This window comes from Plodia interpunctella, chromosome 6 (assembly GCF_027563975.2).
Source record: "Plodia interpunctella isolate USDA-ARS_2022_Savannah chromosome 6, ilPloInte3.2, whole genome shotgun sequence".
NCBI classification, from domain to species: Eukaryota; Metazoa; Arthropoda; class Insecta; order Lepidoptera; family Pyralidae; genus Plodia; species Plodia interpunctella.
In genome coordinates, this window is record NC_071299.1 from 4768122 (window position 1) to 4793009 (window position 24888).

At 32.7% G+C, this 24888-nt stretch overlaps 1 protein-coding gene across 15 annotated transcripts in view; it reads right to left on the reverse strand.

Moving 5' to 3' along the window:
- The window catches only part of Stacl (Stac-like), a 116345-nt gene that overhangs the window by 42519 nt on the left and 48938 nt on the right, over positions 1 to 24888 (reverse strand). For all 15 annotated transcript variants that reach the window (XM_053747195.2, XM_053747198.2, XM_053747196.2 and 12 more), the window contains one exon: positions 1612 to 1834. In XM_053747195.2, coding sequence (XP_053603170.1) covers positions 1612 to 1834 — 223 coding nt within the window. The remainder of the gene's footprint in view (positions 1 to 1611; positions 1835 to 24888) is intronic.

Below are 24888 nucleotides of genomic sequence, written 5' to 3' on the forward strand. Positions count from 1 at the left end.
TCTGGTATGGTCAGCTTAATGCTCGTGAATTCTATTTATCCATTTCATTCCACTACCTATATTACTCACTTTCATGATTTTGTTCGTTATCTTTTTAGACACAAAAAAATGTACGTTTGGTTAATCCAAATTCATTGCAATGTTGCTTTTATTATCAAAGCATAAGGTACAAGGTAGGATAACCTGACATGCTGTTAAGTGTTCGGCATACTTATGAAGATAGAACCGCTGAAGATGCTTAGACAGATTTATGATTTAAGCATAATATATGTGAACGAGATCTTACTTCTTTTTCATATTCGTATTCCTTATGGCTGAGGGTCATGATCATATTAATGGAGTGGTTTGCCATTACCTTCTCCATTTCACACTACGAGTAGATAATCAGTCAGACTATAGGTTTCCTCACGATGTTTTCCGAAAGCAAGTGGTGGTCGATGTAAAAACTACTTAAATGAGTCAGATTAGTATACAAACTCATAAGGAACGAGTAACATTCGAACCCAGGACCCACTTATAGACCTTTCGGTTCAAAGGCGACTGCATCAGACAAACAAAATAAACTTTTTGAAAATTGTCTTTTGTCTTTTCGGAAAAACTAGGATTAGCAGCACTAGCTTTGTTAGCCATCTGAACATTAAGGTATTTTACTAGTGATTTATTTCAAATTCGATTTCCTCTACGATTGAAAGAAAGCGAAACTTCGCCACATTTTCTTTATGACTATCTGATTCACGATGAATTTATTGATTGTACGTGAAAAGGCTGATTACCTACCCTGTTTTTTAAAACATATAAAAAACGCACAAAACTGTCTATCTCTTAAAACATAACAACATTGTCGCATAGCTATTACAACTTATATTATATTTTTACTCGATTTGAGTTTGACATGTAGATATTTTTCTCAACATTGGGCACTTTTCTGAGTTGAGGTTAGTATTTAGGGTTTATATTTTATCGTTACCTTTTTTTCATCAATGGTTGATTTATATTGTATTTTTAACTTCAAAGGCAGTGTTGCTATTGAGATTTACGTTAAGATCATACGTAAAAGAAACTTTACGAAGGCGGAGAAAATATAAAACGCTAAGGGTTAATGGCGCGGACTTTTATTCGATTTTTCGAACAAATGTGATTTATTGTCATAATACAAAAATAGCTGCCTTTTACGCACTTAACGCAAAATATTTTATTTATTCTTTAAGAGACATATTGTATTTTATGTTAACAAATAGAAAGAAGTTGCTAAGTAATAAATAATTGAGTAGGTACTTTAAAAGGTCACAGTATTTTATTGATATTTTTAATTTGATATCTATTTATACGAGCTTTTGTTAATTGAACGGTAATGCCATTGGTAGACTACCAACCTACATATGCGAAAAAGAGTTTTGAGGTAGGCAGTTCGGTTGATGCAAATCACCAAACTTTTTCAACTTTAGAGAGAACTAATAAAGGATGAGGGAGAGGTGAGGTAGTGTAATGACCCTAGACTAGAAAGTCGTTAACGCGCGTTTGTTGCAGGCGTTTATAGGCTGCAGTGCCGATATGACTATCTGAATATTTACAAGTAATAAGTAGTTAAACATAATTCAATAAAATACCCACCTTAATCAATTGATCATCCGCCTTTCCCAGTACAACCTCGCAGCCTTCTCGATGCGCGAAGAGTTTCCTAGCCTGCACCTTCATATGGAAGGTCCTGTCGACCAGCGGTGTCGCTACCAGCCTGTCCAGGGATGTAGCTGCGTTGCTGTACCCCAACACATCTGCCTCCACCTCTTGAAGGAAGGTCTCCCAAGTGTGGAACAGCGACGAAGGACATGTTGCTCTGGAATAAAAAAGAAATAGTTCAAAAGAATATAGTGATAAATGTGACAAAGTTGTGTTATTGTTTAGCCAGTATCAGCTCCAGTTTAAGGGAGATATTTAGATTTTTAATTGATATGGTTTTGTTTATAGTTGTGGTGGGTTCTTTTAACTCACACACACTCCTCCGATATAATGAACACTACAATAAATTTACTACATGGACCTAAATATATAAAAAAATGCATGGGCTTCTCGTAATATAGCTGTGAAATATAGTGTAAAACAAAAAGTAAAACTACACATTTGAATCATCTAATCGTTCACAGTGAAAAATGCTCGCCTATAGACACCTCTAAAGAAAATACAATACGCTAGGTAATAGCAGTGTTATTAAAAATTGGAAAATCAATATTTAGTGCATGAATCTAGGTTTTAGATATTATCTATTTAGGACAAAGTTGAATAAACAGACAACCTGTAATTATGTATTATCAGCTTTTCTGGCTTTTTAGGACATTAATTTGTACTCTTTTGAAAGCATCACTATGATTTGCAAATCCTTGTCCTAAAAATTATTTATCACATTTTTTGCCTTGGATTATTTCACAGGTTACGGCGAAATACCTTACAAATTTTGTTCCGCTATTAAATAACGAATAATTGGTGGTCCAGTTATACTTATAATTAAAATTGTATGTTTTGCGGACAACAAACGTTGATATTTGGTTTTGTTTAAATAAAATTAAACATTCACGCACTGACCAACTCAACCGTTAATGGACTCATTGAAAATAAACCCTGATTATTCAAATATACATAATCCATGTTTGAATATTTCATTGAAAATTTTACGAACATACCTATTTAAAAGTTTGATGTGATTTGTTTGAAACAAAAGTTTAATTTACCTATTTGAAATTACGCGTCAAGTTTCAAATTATGTTGTGATCTACTCGTAGATCAATTTATGGTAATTCACAGTTCAAAATAAAGAAAAATCATGAACATATTTAGTATTTTGTACTGACTTGACCTTAGAAAAATTTCGTTCATACATATAGTTGTAAACACCTTTGTTGTATTTTACACGATAATATAATAACGCCTATAATTTTCAATTAACCGTACTCAATTTATCCAATCCATTATATTTTGTAGTACGTACCTAAATAAATTAAGCGATACAGACCCCACCCATAAAATAAAATATCAATAAACTTAAAAGCTTCCACTTTAATAATGCCACCGACTCACATATAGTAACATAGTGATATTATATGTTTATTTTAGTGGAAAGCTCTCTGAGCTCCATTGAGGTTTGCAAAAGATTTAAAAGTCGCTTTGAAGATAAAACGTGTGGTTTTTTTATTTATAACAAATAGGGAATTTCATGATCATCTCTCCTACTCTCATCTCTGCCCGTGCCCAGTTGCGTTCGGGGTTGTGAAGCCGCGAAGCCCGGGGTCATCGTATAAAAAACCTTAAAAAATTTGAACTAAGAACTATTTAGGTAGATACCGAAAGTCATCACCTGATTTATCAACCAATATTGGTGGTTGTATAAGTTAGCAATAATATTCGCGTGGGTTAGACCTTATCTCAAGGGAATTATTTATTATCAAACGTGCGTCATGACAAAACATATCCTTATCACAATAAAAATGTTGACTTCACCATCTATAACACGTCCAGCGAAATATCAGTCTAGATTAATAAAAACACAATGGCCAAAAATATAGTGGTTTTAGATTTTGATACACACAGATTATATGACATGCTTCACGGTAAGAGGGGTGATACGAGATTGCGAAATCGGGTCACATACGATACATATAGTGTATCTTGATAGAATTTAGGGCGCTGAACGATAAAGCGAGATTTTTTACTTATATGGTCGTATAAATTGGATTCAGATTGTATTGTGGGTTCAAGTAACATATTATGACACTTGAGCCAACAACACCACAGAGTTCAAGTTGACCTCAAAGTCATGGGGTATTTTCTATTGCATATTCGTTTGCCAAAAAAGAAATAGCTGCCGTTTCGGTATAATATTTTCCAATTAAAATTTAGTTGATTTTTTTAAAGTAATAAAAATTCGGCTGTTTTCGGCATCAAAGATCGACACATTGAGAGTCGACATATGTTCGGAAAAGCCGCTTAAAATTTCAATGTGTTCACTATAGAATATTTATTTCTTGTACGTTTGTTACCGATGAGATTAAATTGAAAATGTTAGTACAAATTAAATCCTATCATCATATTCAATGCTACGAGTATATTATTGAAAAGGCTGTTGGAGACCCAACCTGGAGTTTAGCTCCCGCGAGAAATACGGCCGGACGTACTAATACGTACTAACACATTTACTCACTTACTTCACTCTTACAGGCTATATACTAACCGCCCGTGTACATTTTATAATTTTCAAAAGTAGTTCTTCTGCAATTGCTATTGTAAATGATGATTTAAAGCGTATATCTGTTTGGAGCAATTCTTTTGGTATTCCAGTAAATCCGTCTAAAACTAAATCTATAATTATTGGTAGTCCTTACTTTACTTCTCATATCGATTGGATTTCGCTGCCTCCCCTGATTTTTAATGATGAAGTTATTTCCTTCTGCGATTCCGTGAAGAATTTGGGTTTGGTATTTGATAAAACTTTGTCTTGGTCACATCAAATAAATTAGTAGAAAACTTTTTGTTTCCCTTAGTTCACTGAGAAGACTTCGTAACTTTTTGTCTATTAACACTAAAACTGCGCTCGCACAAGCCCTTCTTCTTCCTCTTCTCGATTATGCTGACACTTGTTTACTTGACCTCACTGAAGAACAGCTGAACAAACTTGATCGCCTTCAAAATATTGCCATCAGATTCATTATTGGACTCCGTAAATTCGATCATATCTCTAACTTCCGCTCCCAACTTGACTGGCTCCCCATTCGACTTCGACGTAACATGCATATTGTATCTATGCTTTTTTCAGTGTTGTTTAATCCTTATTTCCCTTTATATCTCAAGGACCGCTTTAAATTTCTAAGTGATGATAGTAGCTCTTCTCGTAGTCTGCGTAGCACGGTTTCACTGAGACTTAGATTTCCTATCCACAATTCTAATTTTTTCTCTAAATCTTTCTCTGTTCAAGCTGTTCGAATTTGGAATGCTCTACCCCTTGATATCCGTAATGCACGAACTCTGTCCAAATTTAAACTACTTGTCAAGTCACATTATCTTTTCACTATCTTCTAACTTGTACCTACTTTTTCTTATTTATTTGTATGTTTAGGTATTTTTTTTGCAAATTTGTATATATATTTATATGTGTGTATATTATGTGTTAGTTTATTTTATTTACTGCGCCAACGCCTCTCTCCATTATCGTTTCCTCCCACCCCAAGGTTGACTGGAAGAGATCGCTTTAGCGATAAGTCCGCCTTTGTGCCTTTTTATTTTATTTTTGTATTGTTCTTCTTTTGGTGCAATAAAGAGTATTATATTGTATTGTAGTTATTTTATATTATCTTATATATAAAAAAATAATGATACATGTTGATGCGGAAGGCAAAAGCTAGGTTATAACTGCCAGCAGGCATGGTCAATAGCGTAATTAAATGATAATAATGAAATTTCAAGAGCTTTTATTCCAAGACGGACGTGCCCGAGTGGTCGCAAGTTGATCGACTCGACTCAATTTAAAGACCCATTTATGAACAGATACTTGAATGAATATGATTTATTGGCTCTTAGAGAACTCATGATAATGTGATAATGCTAGTGGAATTATATATATATATATATATATATATATATATATATATATATATATATATATATATATATTAGTTGTTTACTAACAGAAAAAATAAATGAGAAAATGTATATGCTTTTAAACGTCTACATCACGTTCAACGCATAAACTTATATATTAACCTCAAGCTTTTACGTCTTTCGATAGACTACGAACCTACAGACTACAGACTACAATAGACTCTAATATTAATGTTTACCCATTTAAAGTAACTGCTAGGACCTACGAATTCAATTCTTTATCTGGAAAGGCCATATCTCCACTCAGGGCCTCTTTCTTTGGCCATTTAAATGGTCGTTTGTCTTCACAAGTGTCCGTCATTTGGACGAAGGTTACTTTTTACCGACTGACTTTTGGTCTCATCCAAATTGGTCTAAATTCTTATCGCGCGGAATGAATTTCTTGCTGACATGTAGCATTTTTTCTTATAACGAAATGAATAGGATTGATAGAAAAAAATACTTTGATTGATCTTAACGTAATGCAAAATAACAATACAATCTGAGTGTTCCTACTTTCTATCATAATCTACTAATATTATAAATGTGAATGTACCTGAGGGTGGATGATTGTATGTTATATTCTTTCCCACATAACCTACTTGACGGAGGTCGTTGGGATTCTATACATAACCTTGAAAAGCACTTAATACTGAATTTCCACGAGAGCGAAGCCCCGGGGTTGCAGCTAGTCTACCATAATGATGAAGTGTGTGCCTTTGTGCATGTAGTATGTATAGTAATACATACTATACATACTACATGCATATGCCACATGGTGTTAAGTCCATGATTTTTTTTTGTAATTTTGTGCAATAAAGTTTTTAAATAAAATAAATAAATAATACTTGGGGTATAACTACCCATATATAGCCAGTCTAATTACAGGCTATAAGGGCAGAAACTTAACTAAAAGCCATCAATCAAGCACGGACAGGAACTCACCTACATATTAGATGTAGACGGGTCGGTAATGAGGTTTAGAGCCAATCGGTAAAGGGTGCAAAAAGGGTATGGGGACGGAAATAAAAATGTTTGTGATAACACCGCGAAGGAAACCAAAGTTTTGAATTATCCATACTTCCATACATACTAACTACAAAATATTATAAAGAGGAGCAGAGGGCATATTTTGATGAAATTTGACACAGAGACAGAGTAAACCTTCAGTAGTAATATAGGCTATTTTAAGGTTATACCCTGGCGAAGCTGTGACGGACCTAGAGTTATAAATAAAATGAGGAAAACATCTGCATCTGAAAGTAATTGAAATAATTTGTTCTTCAAAATGTGCATTTAAAACAATAACAGAAGTAGCTACAATGCTTTAGGAATGAAAGTTTTAAATAGGTTAAGAGGTAAACATAAAGGGGTTGAAACTTGTTTCAAGGCAAAAACAAACTTTATTGTCATTAGATATAAAGACCGCTAACTCCCCACTTTACAGACATTCCAAAAGTTTGTCTTCAGTAACTTTAGACATTGAAAGTGCCTTATCGTATAGGTTTTGTCCTTTAACTTTTTGTAGACATCTAAGGGTGAGTTGCACCGTTAATTTTCTCGTTAACTTTAACATGCACAAAAAAACGTAAAATACGCAATTTTTTCTAAACGTTAGCGGCGCGCCGTTTAAAATTAACGTCAAATTTGACAGTGCAATTCACCCTAAGTAATGTCGTGTCTAAATGTATGGTCGTGATGTTGTCGTTGATACATACAGATTGTGATTTACTATTATATTATTATTGTAGGACTATATTATTGTTACTAATTTTGAAAATTAATCATGATATGGCTAATGCTACTGACAGATTTTATTCAAGTCGCCTAAATCTGACTTTTACGAATACCGCAGTAGTATTATATAGAATAGGACCTTTCAATCGCGGGTACCTAGCAACGATTGGACCATCTGCACTTTGACTAAGTAGCATGATGTAATGGATCATTTCTGAAATGTCATTTGGTTACATGTGTAGTATCAAATTCACAAATTAGCCCTTCACAGTGAAAGTGCAAGTTGTGGTCTGAAGTAAAAACCCTAGAAACAAAAAAAAACTAGTTTTTTCATGACGTTAGTAAATTCCAGATACCCACAATTTACTTGGTTTCAATGAATTGTAAACACCCACATAGATCACGTTGGTCTGTTGTTGACCCAACACCTAATAAAATGGATTCAGCCCTTGTTCTTGCCACTATTGTGTATTTAGGATGGAACTATCTTGAAATTTCGTGCTGTGTATGTATATAAAGATTATAATAATTGCAAGTAAATAGATGCTGGATAAATTTATTCGCTGTAAGATTTAGATACGTGTTCCCCTGAATTTGGTAAAATGATTCCAGAATGGTAAGGCCGATTACCCATCTGATACATACGCTGGTATCCCCAACGAGAAAATAACCAGAAAATTGTACGTACTATAAGTATTACATATGTCTTAGTCCAAATAATGAAATGCAAGAATGCAAAGCAAAGCTCGTAAGAAGTTCTTAAAAGAACTGTGAACGTGGCTATGTAACCAATGTTTTTACTCAGTTAAAGAGTTTTTTGATCGACCCAAACATAATTGACATTTGTTGAAATTTGACATTTTTTATGACAAATAATAACGTAATTAATTATTGTACAACAATCATTCCTATTTTTGTTAATATGTTTTTGCATGGTCGGATTAGGCTTGTGTGATGGACAAGAAATAAAAATAAGTAATATAACTGATGTAACCACATTTATGCAAATAAAGTATTGAGTATTGAGTAAAGTTCTGGAGTGAGTCTATGTCAAAAATGGAACATTGCAGCAATACTGGCAGGTCACAAACAGAAAAAAAGATGGCAGACGTCAAAGATATTATGCACAAGGTATGGCGCCATTTTTTTGAGATCATTGTAATTTAAGTTCAAGCAATTTTACTATTACTGGATGTAAAAAAAAGGTTTAAAATTTTAAAGAAAATTTTAAACCTTTTAAATGTTTACCCAAATTACGATTAACAAGTATTATTAAGTGAAGTGCAATATAGTTCCTTATATTTATCCAATAGGTATACATTTAATTTCCCTCCATCACCAGTTCAATTCCACCACAATTTCCAGTATTTATGGTATCATACCAATAAAGTGAACAGTCTATATGTTAGTTAATTTACTAGATACCTATACAAGTAACAAATCTCTTTATAAATTGTCTGAGAACATAATTTGAGAGTCGATTTGCAATCTAACGGCCCCGACCCCCCGACAGGCTGAGAGGGTGCTTCAAGCAAGTATGTAGTTGAGGTCGCATCAGAAGTGAGAAATTATCATAAAGTTACTCGAAATTCTGTCAGTTTCTACAAGTTTTAATTTAACTTGCAATGTATGTAAGTATGTATGTTCGGGTAGAATCTTGTAACTCAAAATTGAGTTACAGATTCCACACACTTGAAATCTTTAACCAATTGAGGTGAAATACATTTCGTTTGTATGACAGTGCATTGTTATAAACATGATTTGATGCACCCAAGAATGGTTCCCGATGAGGGAACTCCTCAACGATTTACTGCACTGACATGTTTTTTTTTGTCACGAATTGAACACAAAAAGTTCTCTGAAACCAATGAAAGCTTGTGTCAAAAATTAAATTTATTTTAGATATACATATCATACACAACACACACATATAAGTACATATACTAGTGAGAAATAAAACTCTTATTATCTACTGATTAAAAAAACAACTTTAAAACTATAAATAGCTGAGATTGTTGAGAGTACAGTTCATAGTCTTAATGGAGAACAACCGCAGAAGGTGCTCTAAGTATGCAGTTAGGGGTGGCTCTCGAGTGCGAAATTATTCCAAAGTTACACCAGTCTCTAACACTTTATTCTTACTTGTTACTTATTATTTTCCACTCATGAAGTGATTGATCACAGGAAAATTTAATTATTATAAGCTTTTATTTATTTTCACCTTCCCCGATGTTTGAAGTAATCAAATCTTGCAAATCTAAAACTTGTTAAACTTCGCCTACGAGTACTTCCGCTTGTCATACAGAGTTGAAATACATATCGTTTCACTGATCGGCTTCAAATGAAATCAACGGTTTACTGTAGAATCTCACATTTATGTCACGCGTTGTGTGATCTACATTGGTATACTAATAAATAACATCTAAAATTCTAATCACACCTGCGAACACGGAAAAGCACACGCGCTACGTTTTTAAGGTTTAGAGGAAAAATAAGTACCTACAATGGAGATAATATGATAAAAAAACCATTAATGTAGTTGTCATCAATGTGTTAATAGAAAATAATTCAAATCTGGGTTGTGTAAGCAAAACAAGTCTTTTAGTGATCAAAATTGGCGCAAAATGTAACGAACTCATCAATTTTATTCCAACGACCAATTTTTGTGCTTGATTGATGGTTCCTCCAGGTGAAGCGAGAGCTGCTATAACGCGGCAAATTGGGTTAGCTTGTGTAAATGACGACATTTAAGAATTCCCTGAAGTAGGTTCGATATTTGAGTTAATAAAATATAATAACAATTTCTTCTGATGATGATAGATGCTTTGTTAGGTATTTCAATAACGAATTATTTTGTTATTAATTTGTAAAGTACAATGTATAGTTACTTTGTTTATGTTAAAATGACTCTTTTGATGTATTTGTTTGTTGTTTGTTTGTTTGTTGTTCGTGGTTGCATTTTTAATTACATATTAGTGGTAAGTATTATGTACTTTACTGTGCTTCGGAAGGCACGATATGCCGTTGGTCCCGGTTGTATTTGCACAATAGGCCCACGTATTGGGTCATGGCCCATTCTAGTTATCTATCCATGAGGAAAGCCTGTACCCCAGCAGTGGGACGTTTAAATGGCTATTGATGATGAGGATTACTTTCTGCATAACTAGCAGAAAATGAGATTTACGTTCACAGATCTCATTTTCTTTCAGTTTTGATAATTGTTAAAGAGTTGAAATAATTTGTAATTACATACATTGGGTATTGTGTTAAATCCCTGATTATGTAATTAATTTTCCAATCAATATGAGATGAACTGCCTCGTTGGTTGATTATGTTAGTGTTAGGTAACGATGTGGGAATTAACTATATATGTGCCAACGCATCGACGCGATTGTAATAGGATTACTTGATAGACACCTACTCTGTTCGAGAAACTAGAATATAACATTAGACTAAATAGAATACGTCTACACATTTATATGAAGTAAGTTGTACTTTATTATAACCTAGCAAGACTTTGATTGGGTGAAAATTTTCTTCTCAACCATCACTATCGGAAGATTCAATAATTATCAATATTTATATATTTTTAAGACCGAAGAATTTGTTAAAAAATTAATAACTGAGTGCCATTAGAACAAAGAATCGAAGGGTTGTTCCGTTGATGAGCTCATTGATCGAGATGACAGACTCGTGAGACATACCGGACCGTCACACAAGGGTGGGTCACATCAAACAGGTCGGCGTCTAGTTTAAAAAAATATTTTTGAGGGTATAAATAAACTTCAGGAAGTAGTTACAACCTTTATATTTCTATATATTATACAAGTAGTTCGCTTCAGCTTCGCTCGGGTAAAATTATACCAAAATATTCTTCATGTATCACACAACAACTCAACTTTAGCATTACAATTAAACTACCTTTAAAATTCAGGCGAGCGTCAAACTTCGTAGAGTATTCACACTGGACAAAGTTTTTTTGCGCGAGTCGACTAGTTTTTTTATGGAGGGTACTTATATATGGGTTGGTGTTAGTAGGAAAATATTACAATTCATCATATGGTAAGTTAATAAATAAACCTAAGGTCTATTTGTGTTTTTTTATATACTCATTGGTGTCTATTTTTACGTTGTATTACGTGTAGAATAAAACTGATATTCATATTAATATTTCTCTCGAATTTTAGAGATAAGTTTATAACTTTCTCAAAGATACATACATAGTGTTTCCATTTTAATCTACAAAAGCCAATGTGATATTTTTTCCAAAAGCACAGAACAATGGCAGCAAATAATATTCGTGGGAACTTTAGAATTGTGATCCGAAGTTGCGCGATGGTCTACGTCAAAGTTGTTCAAAGTGAAATTTAAAATTTATATAAAGCTATGGTGTTGAAATCAAATTAATTTTGTTCGAAAAGTGAATCGCAGAATAATTAAATTTAATAATATACCTGCGCGTAAGTTGATATTTATAAATGTGTACATATTTAATTAAAATCTGGTAAATTATGAAACTATTGCCTTTATTCTCATATTAATATTATTAAGTTGTCACAAACGGTAATATTCCTCGTAAATACATCTCTACAAAGATGACACGCGACGACAAAATGGCTTCATTATAATTTTAAGATAACTTTGAAGGTTATACTGATTTCAGGTGGATGACATCTTCGCTTTGATGTAGCTGTTGTATGCTATGTGAATTGAAAAATTATAATTAAGTTTTGTAACATTTGTGTAGGCTAATTTAAATGACTTAGTTTTTAATTTTATATTAGTATATTATGTCATACATGCTTTTAAAACTAAATTTAATTAACGAAGTGAAAAAATTCGGGACTTGAGGCCTAAAAATCCCAGCTCGAATCTTTAGATAAAAAAAAATATTTTTTTTTTATCTTAATATTTAAATATAGTTCTTAATTGTCTATAATTAGTTAAAAGTATTTCAAATCGAGTTTGACAGGTGTTATAAAAATAATAGCAATATTCTACATTAAACCCTTATTACACTATGCTTTAACCAAGATGCTTGAGAGTTAAGTTTTCGACACGGCGGCGGTAACCATCATTTATGCAAGGCTCATCCAATTAACTAGGCTTACCTACGTATGATATCAATTTCGTCATATTGTACATCTATCTATCTATCTATATATATATATAACTATGATCATTTGATAAACTTCGTAAATATAAAAAAAAAATAGCTTGAAGCTTGAAGATAAGCTTGTTTGAATAAGCTATTTTAATGTATACTTCTTGTTTTATGTACAATTTTGAAGTGACACTTTAGAATGTGTTTAATTTATGACCTTATAAATATATTCTTTCCGACATTTTGTACGTTTATTTTTCTTATAAAACACAAATGTCGGAGCATTAACACAACACTGCATTGCGGGTCATCACGTAGCACATAATATAACTTCGTAATTGCGCCTATTATTCTTAATGAAGTAACAAGCCAACAAAAGAAACGGTTTGTTTATTATTTTAAGACGATAAATTACGAAGGCATGTGTCACATCTCATAATTTCTGATTAGGCTAAATTAAGTCGGAATAAAAATATATTAGCAAAATAAGAAAAGCTCATTTGATTCTATGAGAGCAGTCTGCATATTTAGCCACAATTGGTAATGATCACATAATTTAATAGACTGATACCATACTTTTGATTTAAAAACTTAAGCTATTCATATTATATCATAATAATATCGTTAGCTAATGCCATAAATGATTTTGTCCTTGTAACTATTCAAATTAACAAACTCCAATCCTCGAATCGATAAGAGACAGAAAAGATCATAACAGTCTTTTGTCACGATTCCTCAATCATAGACAGCTTCTTCTCGCTTCTTACAGCTTATCATGGTTTAGTGGAATCAATACTTAGATATGGAATAATTTTTTGGGGGAATTCGACGGTAAGGATATAGCATTTAAAATGCAAAAACGCTGCATTGATAGTTGTCAGCCGTTTTTTAAAGAACACAAAATTCTTACACTTCCGTCACTTGACATACTTGAGGTAGCAACATTTGTGAAAACCAATGCTCATTTATTCCCTCGTCTAGCTGATGTTGTATTGAGGAATCATCGAGATATCTATCGATTATGCATGCACCCATCAAAAACTGCTTTACTCGGTAATAGCATAGTATGTATGGCACCGAAAATTTACAACAAAATTCTAAATCAATATAAAAGCTTAAATTTAAATCTATTTAAAAAGCACCTCAAGTCATTATTAACTGATAAATGTTATTATACTTTAAATGATTTCTTTAATGATAGACTCTGATAGAATTTAGGGCTAGTATACATTATAATTCTTTTTTTGTTTTGGATTTGTAGTGGATAGCATGCTCCTCTTTATTTATTTATATTTGCATACCTATATTCGGTAAAACGTGTAGGTCTAATTAATTTTGACATCAAATTGTCTGTTTGTACTCATGTTATTGGCAAATAAATGTTTTCTTTCTTTTTTTCTTTCTTTCATATAATTTCTAGAAGTGGGCTTTCAAACCACACGTTAATTAAACATAACAACAAAGAATTTAAATAGCCATTAACTCACTAAAATAAGATATAAACTAAATTGAAAATAACTACAAGAAGTATTTAATATACGGAAAGGTAAATTAACATAACTTTAATATTGAAAACAAGCAAGAGAATTGTACCTTTATATGGAAATTTCATAGCAACCAAGGAAGTTGAGCCATTAACTTTACAAAATTAACACAAAGGTTTGATTGACAAACTAATGCGAAATCGAACAAAAATTGGATTTCAAATTACGCGCTACGCGTTGTTGTACAAACTGATAATATTTTTATGAGTTTATGGGGGCAAGAAATACTATTATAGTATTTCGGTAAGTTCTCTCAGAATATTCAAAAGCCCTTAACAGTCTAGTTATTTAAACGGAAAAACGTTGACATTCCTTAAAAGCGCGAGATTGCGTCGTCCGTCCTATTTCCGTGAGCCGAGGCTGGCGCCCGAGGCAAGTCGGCTAACAATCCTTGATGGCGCGACGTCCTGATAGAATCATCCATGCGACACTTTAGCTAACAGTTCACACCACTTTGCATCGAGTGAAATAAAATAAGTTAATGCCATGCACGGATGGATTGTTCGTCGTATGATACAATAAATGTATATATACATAGGTAGAGAAAACTGTAGTAACTTAAATTAAATTCACACTACCAAACTACTTGGGTCTGTTATTTGACTAGTTGGGTCGGTCGTTTTGAAATCCAGTTGCAAAACGAGGAACTTTTATTTTCCCATTAATAAATAGTAAGATGCGAGAATGTGTATAATTTGTGATGAATACTTGTGTAGAATCCATGTCATAACGACATATGATCGAAGGAAAAATTGAAGAAAGAAGAGGGAAAGTAAAGCTAATAAGGGCATTCATTTATGAAATAAAAGACATGGTAAAAGTCGTGTCGTAAGTATAGGGGGGTAAAATGTATGGCAGGAAATAGAGGTGAATGGAAAATACTCTATCGAAAAGAACCTCGTTCTTAAATATATTGACTTGTGTAGAAAAATAATTCTTTAAAGTGATAAATTAGTGAACTAATTTGAAATGAAGAGAGGGTAATATGGAGAAAAACTTATTTTAAGACTTCGTAGAAATAAACACGGTCCACTTCTACACGGACAAATTCGCGGACAAAACCGTGTTGTAGCTACAAGCTTGCATTAAAGCTGTAATTCCTTTTTTCCATCTGCGAACCAACTAGAGACCTACGGTGACCTCGGGATTTTAATAAATAAAATATATAAAGGGGATTAAACTCAAGGGTCCACATTTAGCTCGAAGCTTTATGGGTCCGATGGTACGAATTTAGATAACAGTCGAAATACATCCAAAACCGCTGCCAATTTATACAGAAAAACACAGATTTTCAATGGCTATGTACTCGAGTTCTAGTACTTTACAGCCGAAATAAATAATTCATGAATTTAAATCTATTCGTATTTGAACTTCTGGTTTAATACGATTTATTTAGAAGCTGAAGAGCTCTAAACCATACTTCTGTTTGTGAATGAATTAGTTCTCCATTATTGTATATTAAACGTGTTTTGTTTCCAAAATGTCATCCCTTGTCATGCCCTGTTTAAAGAACAAATATCAGAAAATTTTCGACATGTTAGAAGCTTTACCCCGTTTATCTTGAATATATTTAGAAAATATCAGATTACGGCTTGTCATGTTTTTCTAGAATAAGTACGAAACAGATCAACATAAATATCACTTTTGCTTTTATGTATATAAAAATAAAAACGAAGTCGTCGTCAGATTTCGTCTCATCAGATTTAATATTTTATCATTATATATACACTACCAATTTATGTGTCCTGTTTATTCGACGATAATAATGTCATTTTTAATTCATATCTAATAGTATCGAACGAATACAAACTTTCTCTAAGTTCAATGTGGAGAAAATTTTCCACATTACATAAATTAGATTAGACGTAAACCTACCTACTCGTAGGTGTAACTCCCATAGCTTGCCCACATAGTTTAATATACGTATAACAATATAAAAAATACCTACCTACATAGCAGTCATAAAAGATACGAGTATATGAGTTTGTAAAGCTGTTTGGTTTATATAAATCATAACATGTTGATAAAAAGCTTAAACTTGTCTCCTATTTAAATAAGTGTATGCAAGTGTATGTGTTGTGTTAGGTTCAATTTGGATATTTACTGGTAGAAATTAGAGTTAATCATGAGATTATTTTTTACATAAGTATGATATAACTACAATAATTGTTATCATTATTTCAACTGAATATTATATAAATACGAAATGACATATGACTTAAACCGTCCTAAACATAAACTGTACCATTCAGTTTTATTATTGGCTGATAAATTAATTTTCTTATTGGTGAAAAATTAAATTTGAAATTTATTTAATCGTGCCGTTATTAAAATATATTTTTGATGGTGTAATTTGGTCCTTATTAGCAAAAGGAAATGAGCTTTTCGTTGGTAAAATCACAGCTAATGTTAAATGGTTGTACTATAGGCATTTGAATGTATGACGATACCTTGTTGTAAGCCTCTCAATTTAGCGCCCAAGGCACGTCGATGATGTTGAGAATTTCATCCGAAGAGGCTTCAGTAATTACACGAACCCGTTTAAGATCAGCAATAAATTCATTTGGGACAATGGATCCTTGAGACCCATCAGCGCTCAATTTTCTATATAATATTTTTAAGCAAAAAGTAGAGACTTACATAAGTTATTCGTTGGCTGGCATTTTTTTCATATTCATACATGTTACAAGCTTTTATTAAATAGGTACAAACAATTCTTAAATAGGACCTCCTCAGGGGAACTCCTCAACGGAGTCTGAAGTCACTCCTTAAAAAACTTATTTGCTCTTATACTTAGGTACACTAAAATATTCATAATTTTATACTGTTTCAACGAACGTTGTTTTGTTTTCAGTAATTGTAAACTTATCATTTTAATCACATGCTCAAACTTGAAGCTGAAACCTACAAAATCATCTTTAAAAACAATCGTAATTATTGAAAACTATTAAGTGTAAAAATAATAGATGTTATCATTAAGGCCGTGTGTGTGCTCTCACTGTTCGCTTCGATACCTATCCGGTGAATCCACGCTGAACTAATCAATACTACCGTAATAAATAAGACAGCGGTCGTTGAACTACCTTATGCTATTTTATTACAGTTTATTGTCTTTAGCACCTACGTACGGATGACTGCAAGACTTTCTGCAAGACTTTTCGTACAGAGTACAGATATAATATTGAGTGTAAAACTGACACAAAACCCTTTAATAGAAATTAATTTAAAATAAGAAAGCCTCCGCCTCTTAAAAAGCAATAAATAATAATAAATAATATTTTTATTAATAAATAATATAATTATTAATTAAAATGATTACTGAGTGTATTATAGTCCTTATTATTTGGATACGTAAACTTTACGCATCATGAGACTGATTTGCTTATTGATATTTAAAAACGGGTATGTGATAGATGAAGACTGTGACGTAAAAATTCGCGGATCTAAATATTGCAAGATTAAAAAAAAATGCTAAGTAATATTCCATTTAATTTGTTCATCTGTAAACTCCTTATAGTACGAAAAAACACATACCTTCAAAGAAAGACGCCTAGGGTTTGGCTAGTTTGCCAATGTTCAGTTGCTAATGCTAGTATTTTAGCTCAATATATTTGTCTTTTAACTACCTTAAACAAACAAGACATGTTAACAAAGTTGGATGTTATAGTTCTAATAAACATTAATATGACCAATAATGAAATTGAAAACTAGAGATTATCAATATCACAGTTAATATTAAACAAACTTATATTATGAGACATTAGCAATATTTTTTTAACATTTTTAATTACCTAATTCATTTTCATTTACATTTGATAGAATACAATTAAATTCCTTAGTATTGATCGTTATAACGAAAGTAATTATAATTTTAATCAAGTAAAGTGTTTCAACAAAGTAAAGTGTTTTCTTGTTTCAATTAATGACAATGACTTGGTAAAAAATACGTGTAACAAATAGCGCGGTTCATTTTTACGACTTTATGTGTGTTCTTACTGAAATTAAATTTTATAATACTACTAACATAAAAATAAAAGATCCAGTAAATTCACCCCCCTTCTTTTTTGGATCAGCTTCAGATTTCAACATAACAGGGAAATAAAAGTAATAACTATCGCCCTGAAATAAAAATACAAAATTGTAAATTAGTTTGCTCTCATTCAACAAGATTGTGTAGAAATAAATCACGATCAACATTTTCTCAAATCCTTTTAACATCGGGAAGTAAATTATTGCTTAATCTTCAATTTCTAGACAAGATTTAAGAGCCTGGCTGTTCAATTAAAATGGATGCCTTTCAAAGCTGTTTATATTCTGAGGTTTGAGGAAGCACAAATCAAGAGTTCAATAATTATTAAATACCTTTGGAAAACGATGCTTGGATAAAAGGGTTTGGTCAAAGCAGTGGCGTAACTATAGGCATTCTATCGAGCGCGGTGGCTAAATCATCGCATGTAGCTCTAGCGCCAACCGGCTATTATCTGATGACGATGAAAGGAAGACAATTATGCCCGCCCCCTAAGTGTACCAAATTCATAAGTCTAGTTTGTGGCCTATGTAGTACGGGGATCCCATTTAACAGATACGTCATGCGGCAGTAGCTACGCCCCTATGGTTAGCCGCTCTATTTTATCATGCGATAAAGCCCACTTTATTATTCTACTGGGTATGTACTTCTGTCGACTACATATCAGTCATTCGGCGTGGTTGCTATGCGGCAGTAATAATGGCGAATTTATAATGAAATTGGGTAGGGTGTTATGCCGTTGACCGTACCCACTGCTTGTGCCAGCTGAATGTGAATATGTTAGTGCAGGTTTTGGGGAAATCATTCAACCTACATTTTACTAGTTTATTCATGTAAAGGAATAAGTATAGAGTGTGGTTCTAGAATAGGACAACTTCATATGCTCCCCAGGATATCGTACTAAGTGATAAATGATATGCCTACACAGATGATAGGCTAAGCTGAAAAGCTGTCAAGGCTCGGCATGGTCGATCGGTAGGGCGTATCACCACACCACGTTCAGAAAAATCCTATTATTTTGCTTTATTTTTTGCAACATTTGCACAGAGAGTTTAGAGTCTTAGTTCAAATATCTATAGTACACATAAATAATATACGTTTGCGTTTTAAATACTTTTAAGTTGACTATGAATATCGGACATATTAAGCCTTTGTCAAAACAAACTGATTTATATTTGTCTTACTCTCATTTTATTTATTTTTCAAGTGCCAGTCATATATACTTACTAATAAAGCACAGTAAGTTATGAAGTAAGAAATTCAAAAACTTCAAAATCTGGTAAAATTAAAATATATTTTGACCTTCCAATACATATTCCGCAATGTCCTGTTAAACTTTACTTGAAAAATATGTAGGTACAAAACTTTTCTGAGTTTCACAAAAAAATTTGAAGTCGTCGAGTTTATGAGCAATATTATGTTTGTTACATAAACATAATTTCATAACTTTATTCTCAGGGGTATTTCCAAATTAATATCAGAATAAAAGTATATGTTTCAGATATCAATCAAACAAACAAAAACTTCTATTTAGTGCAAATATAGGTCAAATCGCTTGACGAAATTGAGTATCCACTTAAATTAAGCTGCCTAATGATGTTCAGCCTACTCAATAATCCTCAGAGCAGAATGGAAGAGGGTTCTGTCAAACGGTCCAGTCGATTCACTGAGTACTGCGTCAGAGTAATTTGTGGAATTAAACAGGTGTCGTTTCCCAGTGCTGGTAATTATGCTGTCATAATGTACGAAGTCCAAGGATCGATAGGTCTTCAAATTGTAATAGTAAATTAAACGGTAGTTATTGCTGTTATTTACGCAGCAAATAGCGTGCATGGCGGCGTTCAATTTTTAGCTAAAATACAATAATGACAAGCAACTTTATTAATGGTCGGAACGCAGTCGTTGGTTACGGTTGTATTTGCAAGTGTTAAAACCCACCATCACACCACAATTACGTGGGTATAATATAATGGCTATGATAAAATTCCCAAAACAGTCATGTAACAGAGCATCCTAAATTAAAACGAAATCCGACTCGAAGCAAAATTTTCTCTAAATTTTCCGACATTAATGTAAACAAAATTTGTGGGAAGAGATGTGTTAATTATTCCGGGGTCGGACGAAGATTCATTAGTACATTGTCCGATTTCACTTATTATCTCTAGTGTCTGATATAATGAGCCCTGACTCGGTTGTTACGACTCGTTGATTGGACGTGGGCAGGATAGCTTAGGTCACGTCACTCTATTTTGTCTGTTACAATAGATCATTCTAATCAACAATTAATGTGTTTTAACCCGATTGAGCAAAATTGTGTAGGTACTAATATTATTAGTGTTATCTAGCTTTTCTGGAATGGAGTTATTTAATATTTTTCTGCAATTAGCGGAAACTTTATTATTCTGTGACTTGGCTAAGTGAAGAAAAAAATAATAGAACTAAAAATATAATACCTACTCACAGTCAAAGAAGAAAAATGTGGCAGTTATAAACCTCCTTTTGTTGGAATATACAGGATTTTAAATATTTTATGTAAGCTAAAATACTTATTGTACAAAAATGGTGTATGAAAATAAACCTTTTACTAACAGAGACACGTCTAATACAAACGGGTCCATTTGTAGAGTTCCACTACAATAACAAAATAATCCTTGCGCTATATTTAAAGATAAATATTTTGTTAAAAAGTCTTATGTATTTCAAGAAAATTTTAAAATATTTTTCTTGAAAATGATGTTTAAGTTAGAGTGCAGATATAAAACGCATAATCCTTGCACTCTATTCGAATCTATGTTTCGTAAAAAAATCGTGGCGACTTCAAGAAGATATTTTAACATTATACCTAGAGTGCAGATAGTGTAGGCGTTAAGTCTAGACTTACCAGCTTTTCACCGTTCTACCTACACAATATTTTATTTTCATCGTCTAAAAATATCTATAATTAATTATAGCCACTTTATATGTTGTAAGTAAAAAAGTTATGTATATTTGTCGGAATTATCAATTTACTCGCGATAAAAACAACTCCTATATATTATTATAGACATAATAATGTCTAGTATTATACATTGCATGTAGAGGTAAATTAATAACAACATTTATCAACATTGCATTTGGTCAAACCGCTTATAATAATGAATAATAAATACAAATAAACAAACACAAATAATATCTACAATGAAATTTATAATTTTGTAAAAATCGTACTGGTATTTCGTGATACGTGGTACGTCACTTTGGCAGACATCACACTACTCAAAATTATAAGTAACACCTATCATTCATTACTCAAATGTCAAAAATGACTCGGAAGTATGCGCTGGCGGCCACATCCGTCCATACATTTGTCAGAGAGAATCAAAGCGCGTCTCTGTGTCACATCCAATATCAATGCATAGAGTGGTAGTTCTTCACATGTTTCCTGTCTGGCTATCTGCCAGCTGCTTGGTCCTCGTCTAGTACACTCCAATGGCACGTAATAAGTGTGTCACTCTATCGCCAACATGAGCTGGAAGTGATAAGAGCTAGGGATTCAATTTTAAGATCCTAGTTTCGCGCTTTGAGATGAAATTCTAACCAAGTCAGTGTATTGTTTAAAGAAGTATGAAATTGAACATGTAGTAGTAAATCTAGACTCATGATCATATTAATGGTATTATATTTGTACGTGACATACAAGACGTCAAGGGCGAAAGGATTTGAGGTGTGTGGTTTTCGCATTAGAAAGGACCACTTTATATACTATTGACGACGTGCAAAGCCTTTACAGTCAAGCATGCGGCCCGTCATACGATCAGACTTCGAGCTACACGGCCGCGAATGCAACTGAAAACACGTGAGGATGACAAAGAGGGAGAGTACAAAATGCAAAGGGCCTTAGGAAAAATCACAATGCCTTTAGGTACCTACAGAAAAGATATCGATTATAAAACGGTGTAACAATGGTATGTAGGAGTTATTTTCAAAAGAATGTACAAAAGTTTCAAAGAAAACAGATTAGCTTACCATGACTAATAATATAATTTGATTAACCAGGCTTAACTTGTTCTAATAAACTGAAAAATAATTTGTTTGTCAAATTTCGGCAGACACTTAAGTGTACTGTGGTTATGTGTTTTACATTAGTTGGGGATGTAGAAATTTGTTGACATTAAATTAGCGAATTATCGCGCACAATTGGCGGTATATTCAGCTGATTCACAGCCATTTTGTATCGTATCTAGATTAACTATCTCGTTTCCCGTGCCAACAGACCAGCAAGATCACGATCAAGTGTTCCTTAGACAAGGTTGATTTATATTAAGCGCGTGCAACGTCTTGTGGTAAACTGGAATTCGGCTACAGTGTGCGGAAGAACGTTGAATACTAATATTCACATACTTAGTGACTATTTATTTATTTTAATACTAGCAGCCCGTCCCGGCTTCGCTCGGGTAAAACATAATAACTTATACACCGAAACTTTCCTACGGGTTCGCACTATCAATTGGTGAAAACCGTATGAAAATCCGTGCAGTCGTTTTTGAATTTATCGCGAACAAGACATACAGACGCGGCTGAGGACTTTGTTTTATAATATGTAAGGATAAGGAAGGATGTAAGGATAAAAATTCGTACACTGTATACATACTCGTATAATTTTGAAGCGATTTTATTTACACCTTATTCAACTTTGAGGTTTTAATCATACCATTTTAAATAAAAAGTTTGGATACTCTTTGCCTTTACATACTCCGTCCTTTATGAACGGAAGTTGTTTTAATTTATTAATATTCTAATTAGGCGCTTAATTATTTTACAATTTTTGGCAGTTGTATTTTTAAGATATCAATAGGAACATATGATACCTTCCTATGTATATAATATTTAACCACTGAGCTTCTTTTGAAATCAAATCAATTAATAGATCTACTAAGACGATGAAACGAGAGGGTTATAATAAACATCCACGTCATCTCACACCAAAGGTTACCTTATAACTGCGAGATAAATAAGAACAGGCACGTCTTTAATCCACGTAAATAAATTAGTAGCTTACCCTCGTCTCAAACGAATCGCTAAACATTTATCATTTTCGTTGTAATTTTTGCGACACATTTCAGCTAGTGAGGTGTCTAGCAACTAATAGCGTGAATGTATAACGATGGATAATCATAATTAAATATATATATATGTATATATATTTTTTCAATAATAAAATGTCATGTGTTTCTCCTGATTTTTAAATTAGCGCTATATTTCTGTCTGAATGTGAAATTGAATTTAGCGTGCAATAGTTAAATATTAGATCAATGGCATTATTATTAATTTTTAAATATAAGGTGATCAATATAAACAATGGCATTTATTAAGACATGAGTTGCATCCAGTGTTAAATGAGTACAACAAATAAACAACAAGTTTATTTTCTTTGTATTGTAAGTAGGTATAACATAATAAAGACAAAAGATAAAAACAAAACAAAAATGACTCTTTTTAAAAACTTTTTGCAAATGAAATTATTTGTATTCTTCTCAAGTCATCTCATCTGTTATTTTGTCGAAAGAATTTGTACTGAAAAAAGTTTTTACAACAAAATAAAGGTAAAGATATTGTGAAGGACCATTACGGCTGAGATCAAGACAAACTGCCTTGGCTCGACGCGAAGGGTGCGTCAAGCCTAGAATAACAAGTCAATCATAAAAACACCAAGCAGAAAGCATTTTACTACAAAAAAAGTTCATATATACATAAATTATTTTCTTAAAATTAGTGGAGACAATTGGATTATGAAATCACAATTGAAGGTAATTCGATATTCCGGGAATCTGTGTCACCTAATTCAATAGACAGACAGTCGTCCCTCCCATTCAGTGATTCGATTTGAAGAGTCGGTCTCAGTTGAGTCGTTATCCGCGTTGTCATGTTAAACAGAGGTAGGTGGAGTTAGACGTCGTTCTATAAGAGGAGGCCGCAGTACGCCTCTAGCTAATTTAGGACTTGACCTCATCTATAATGCACGTTAGGGATCGTTTCAGGCACGTATCCCAGCAGGCTGTCTCGAACAAATAAACGTACTGTTTGCACAAAGTGCCAACTTCTGTGTTAGAATAGTGGAATTGAATTATTTCTTCCGGGAAGTACCAATATTATATATGATTGAAGGGACACTCAATCAATAAATAGTCATGTTATCAGAAAATATTAAATCACTTATACAATGAATTCATTGTTTGGATGGGTATTGAAAAAACACAACTATTATATTTTGTGACAACTATTATATTTTGTGGAGGTTGAATATATGATAAAAAAGCAATTATTAATAACATTTTAGGAAACTATAATGGATTTTATGGTAAAGTTGTAGGCAAAAGCTAGGATAGGTATAAAAACTGTGATTCATTCATAAAATATATTATTTATATAGTTTTTATCGGTGGCGTTTTATTTGTCTTCATTAATTTCATTCGCCGAGTCGACAAGCTTAGAAGAAGAAGAATACGTAGGTATAATTGATGTCCGTTACTGAAACACTTCGAATGTGACTCCGATTGTTGAAAGACATAAGTACCAAGTGAATTGAACCGGACACGCTATTCAGGTGCTAGCGGCACGCCACCCGCCGGCTTTCAGAATACGGTTATTATAAATCATAAATGATTAATATGGTTTATGTTTATACCACAGTCTATACAAATGTTGAAAATGGCAAATAAATTATATAAGTAATTAATAAATATAAACATATATTACAATTACAACATTTTATACATAATGTATTTTATTTACATGTGTAACATTGGGAAATAGATGATACCTTCAAAATGTATAGGTAATTAAAAAAATATTTGAAATAATTCTTTCAGAAGTTT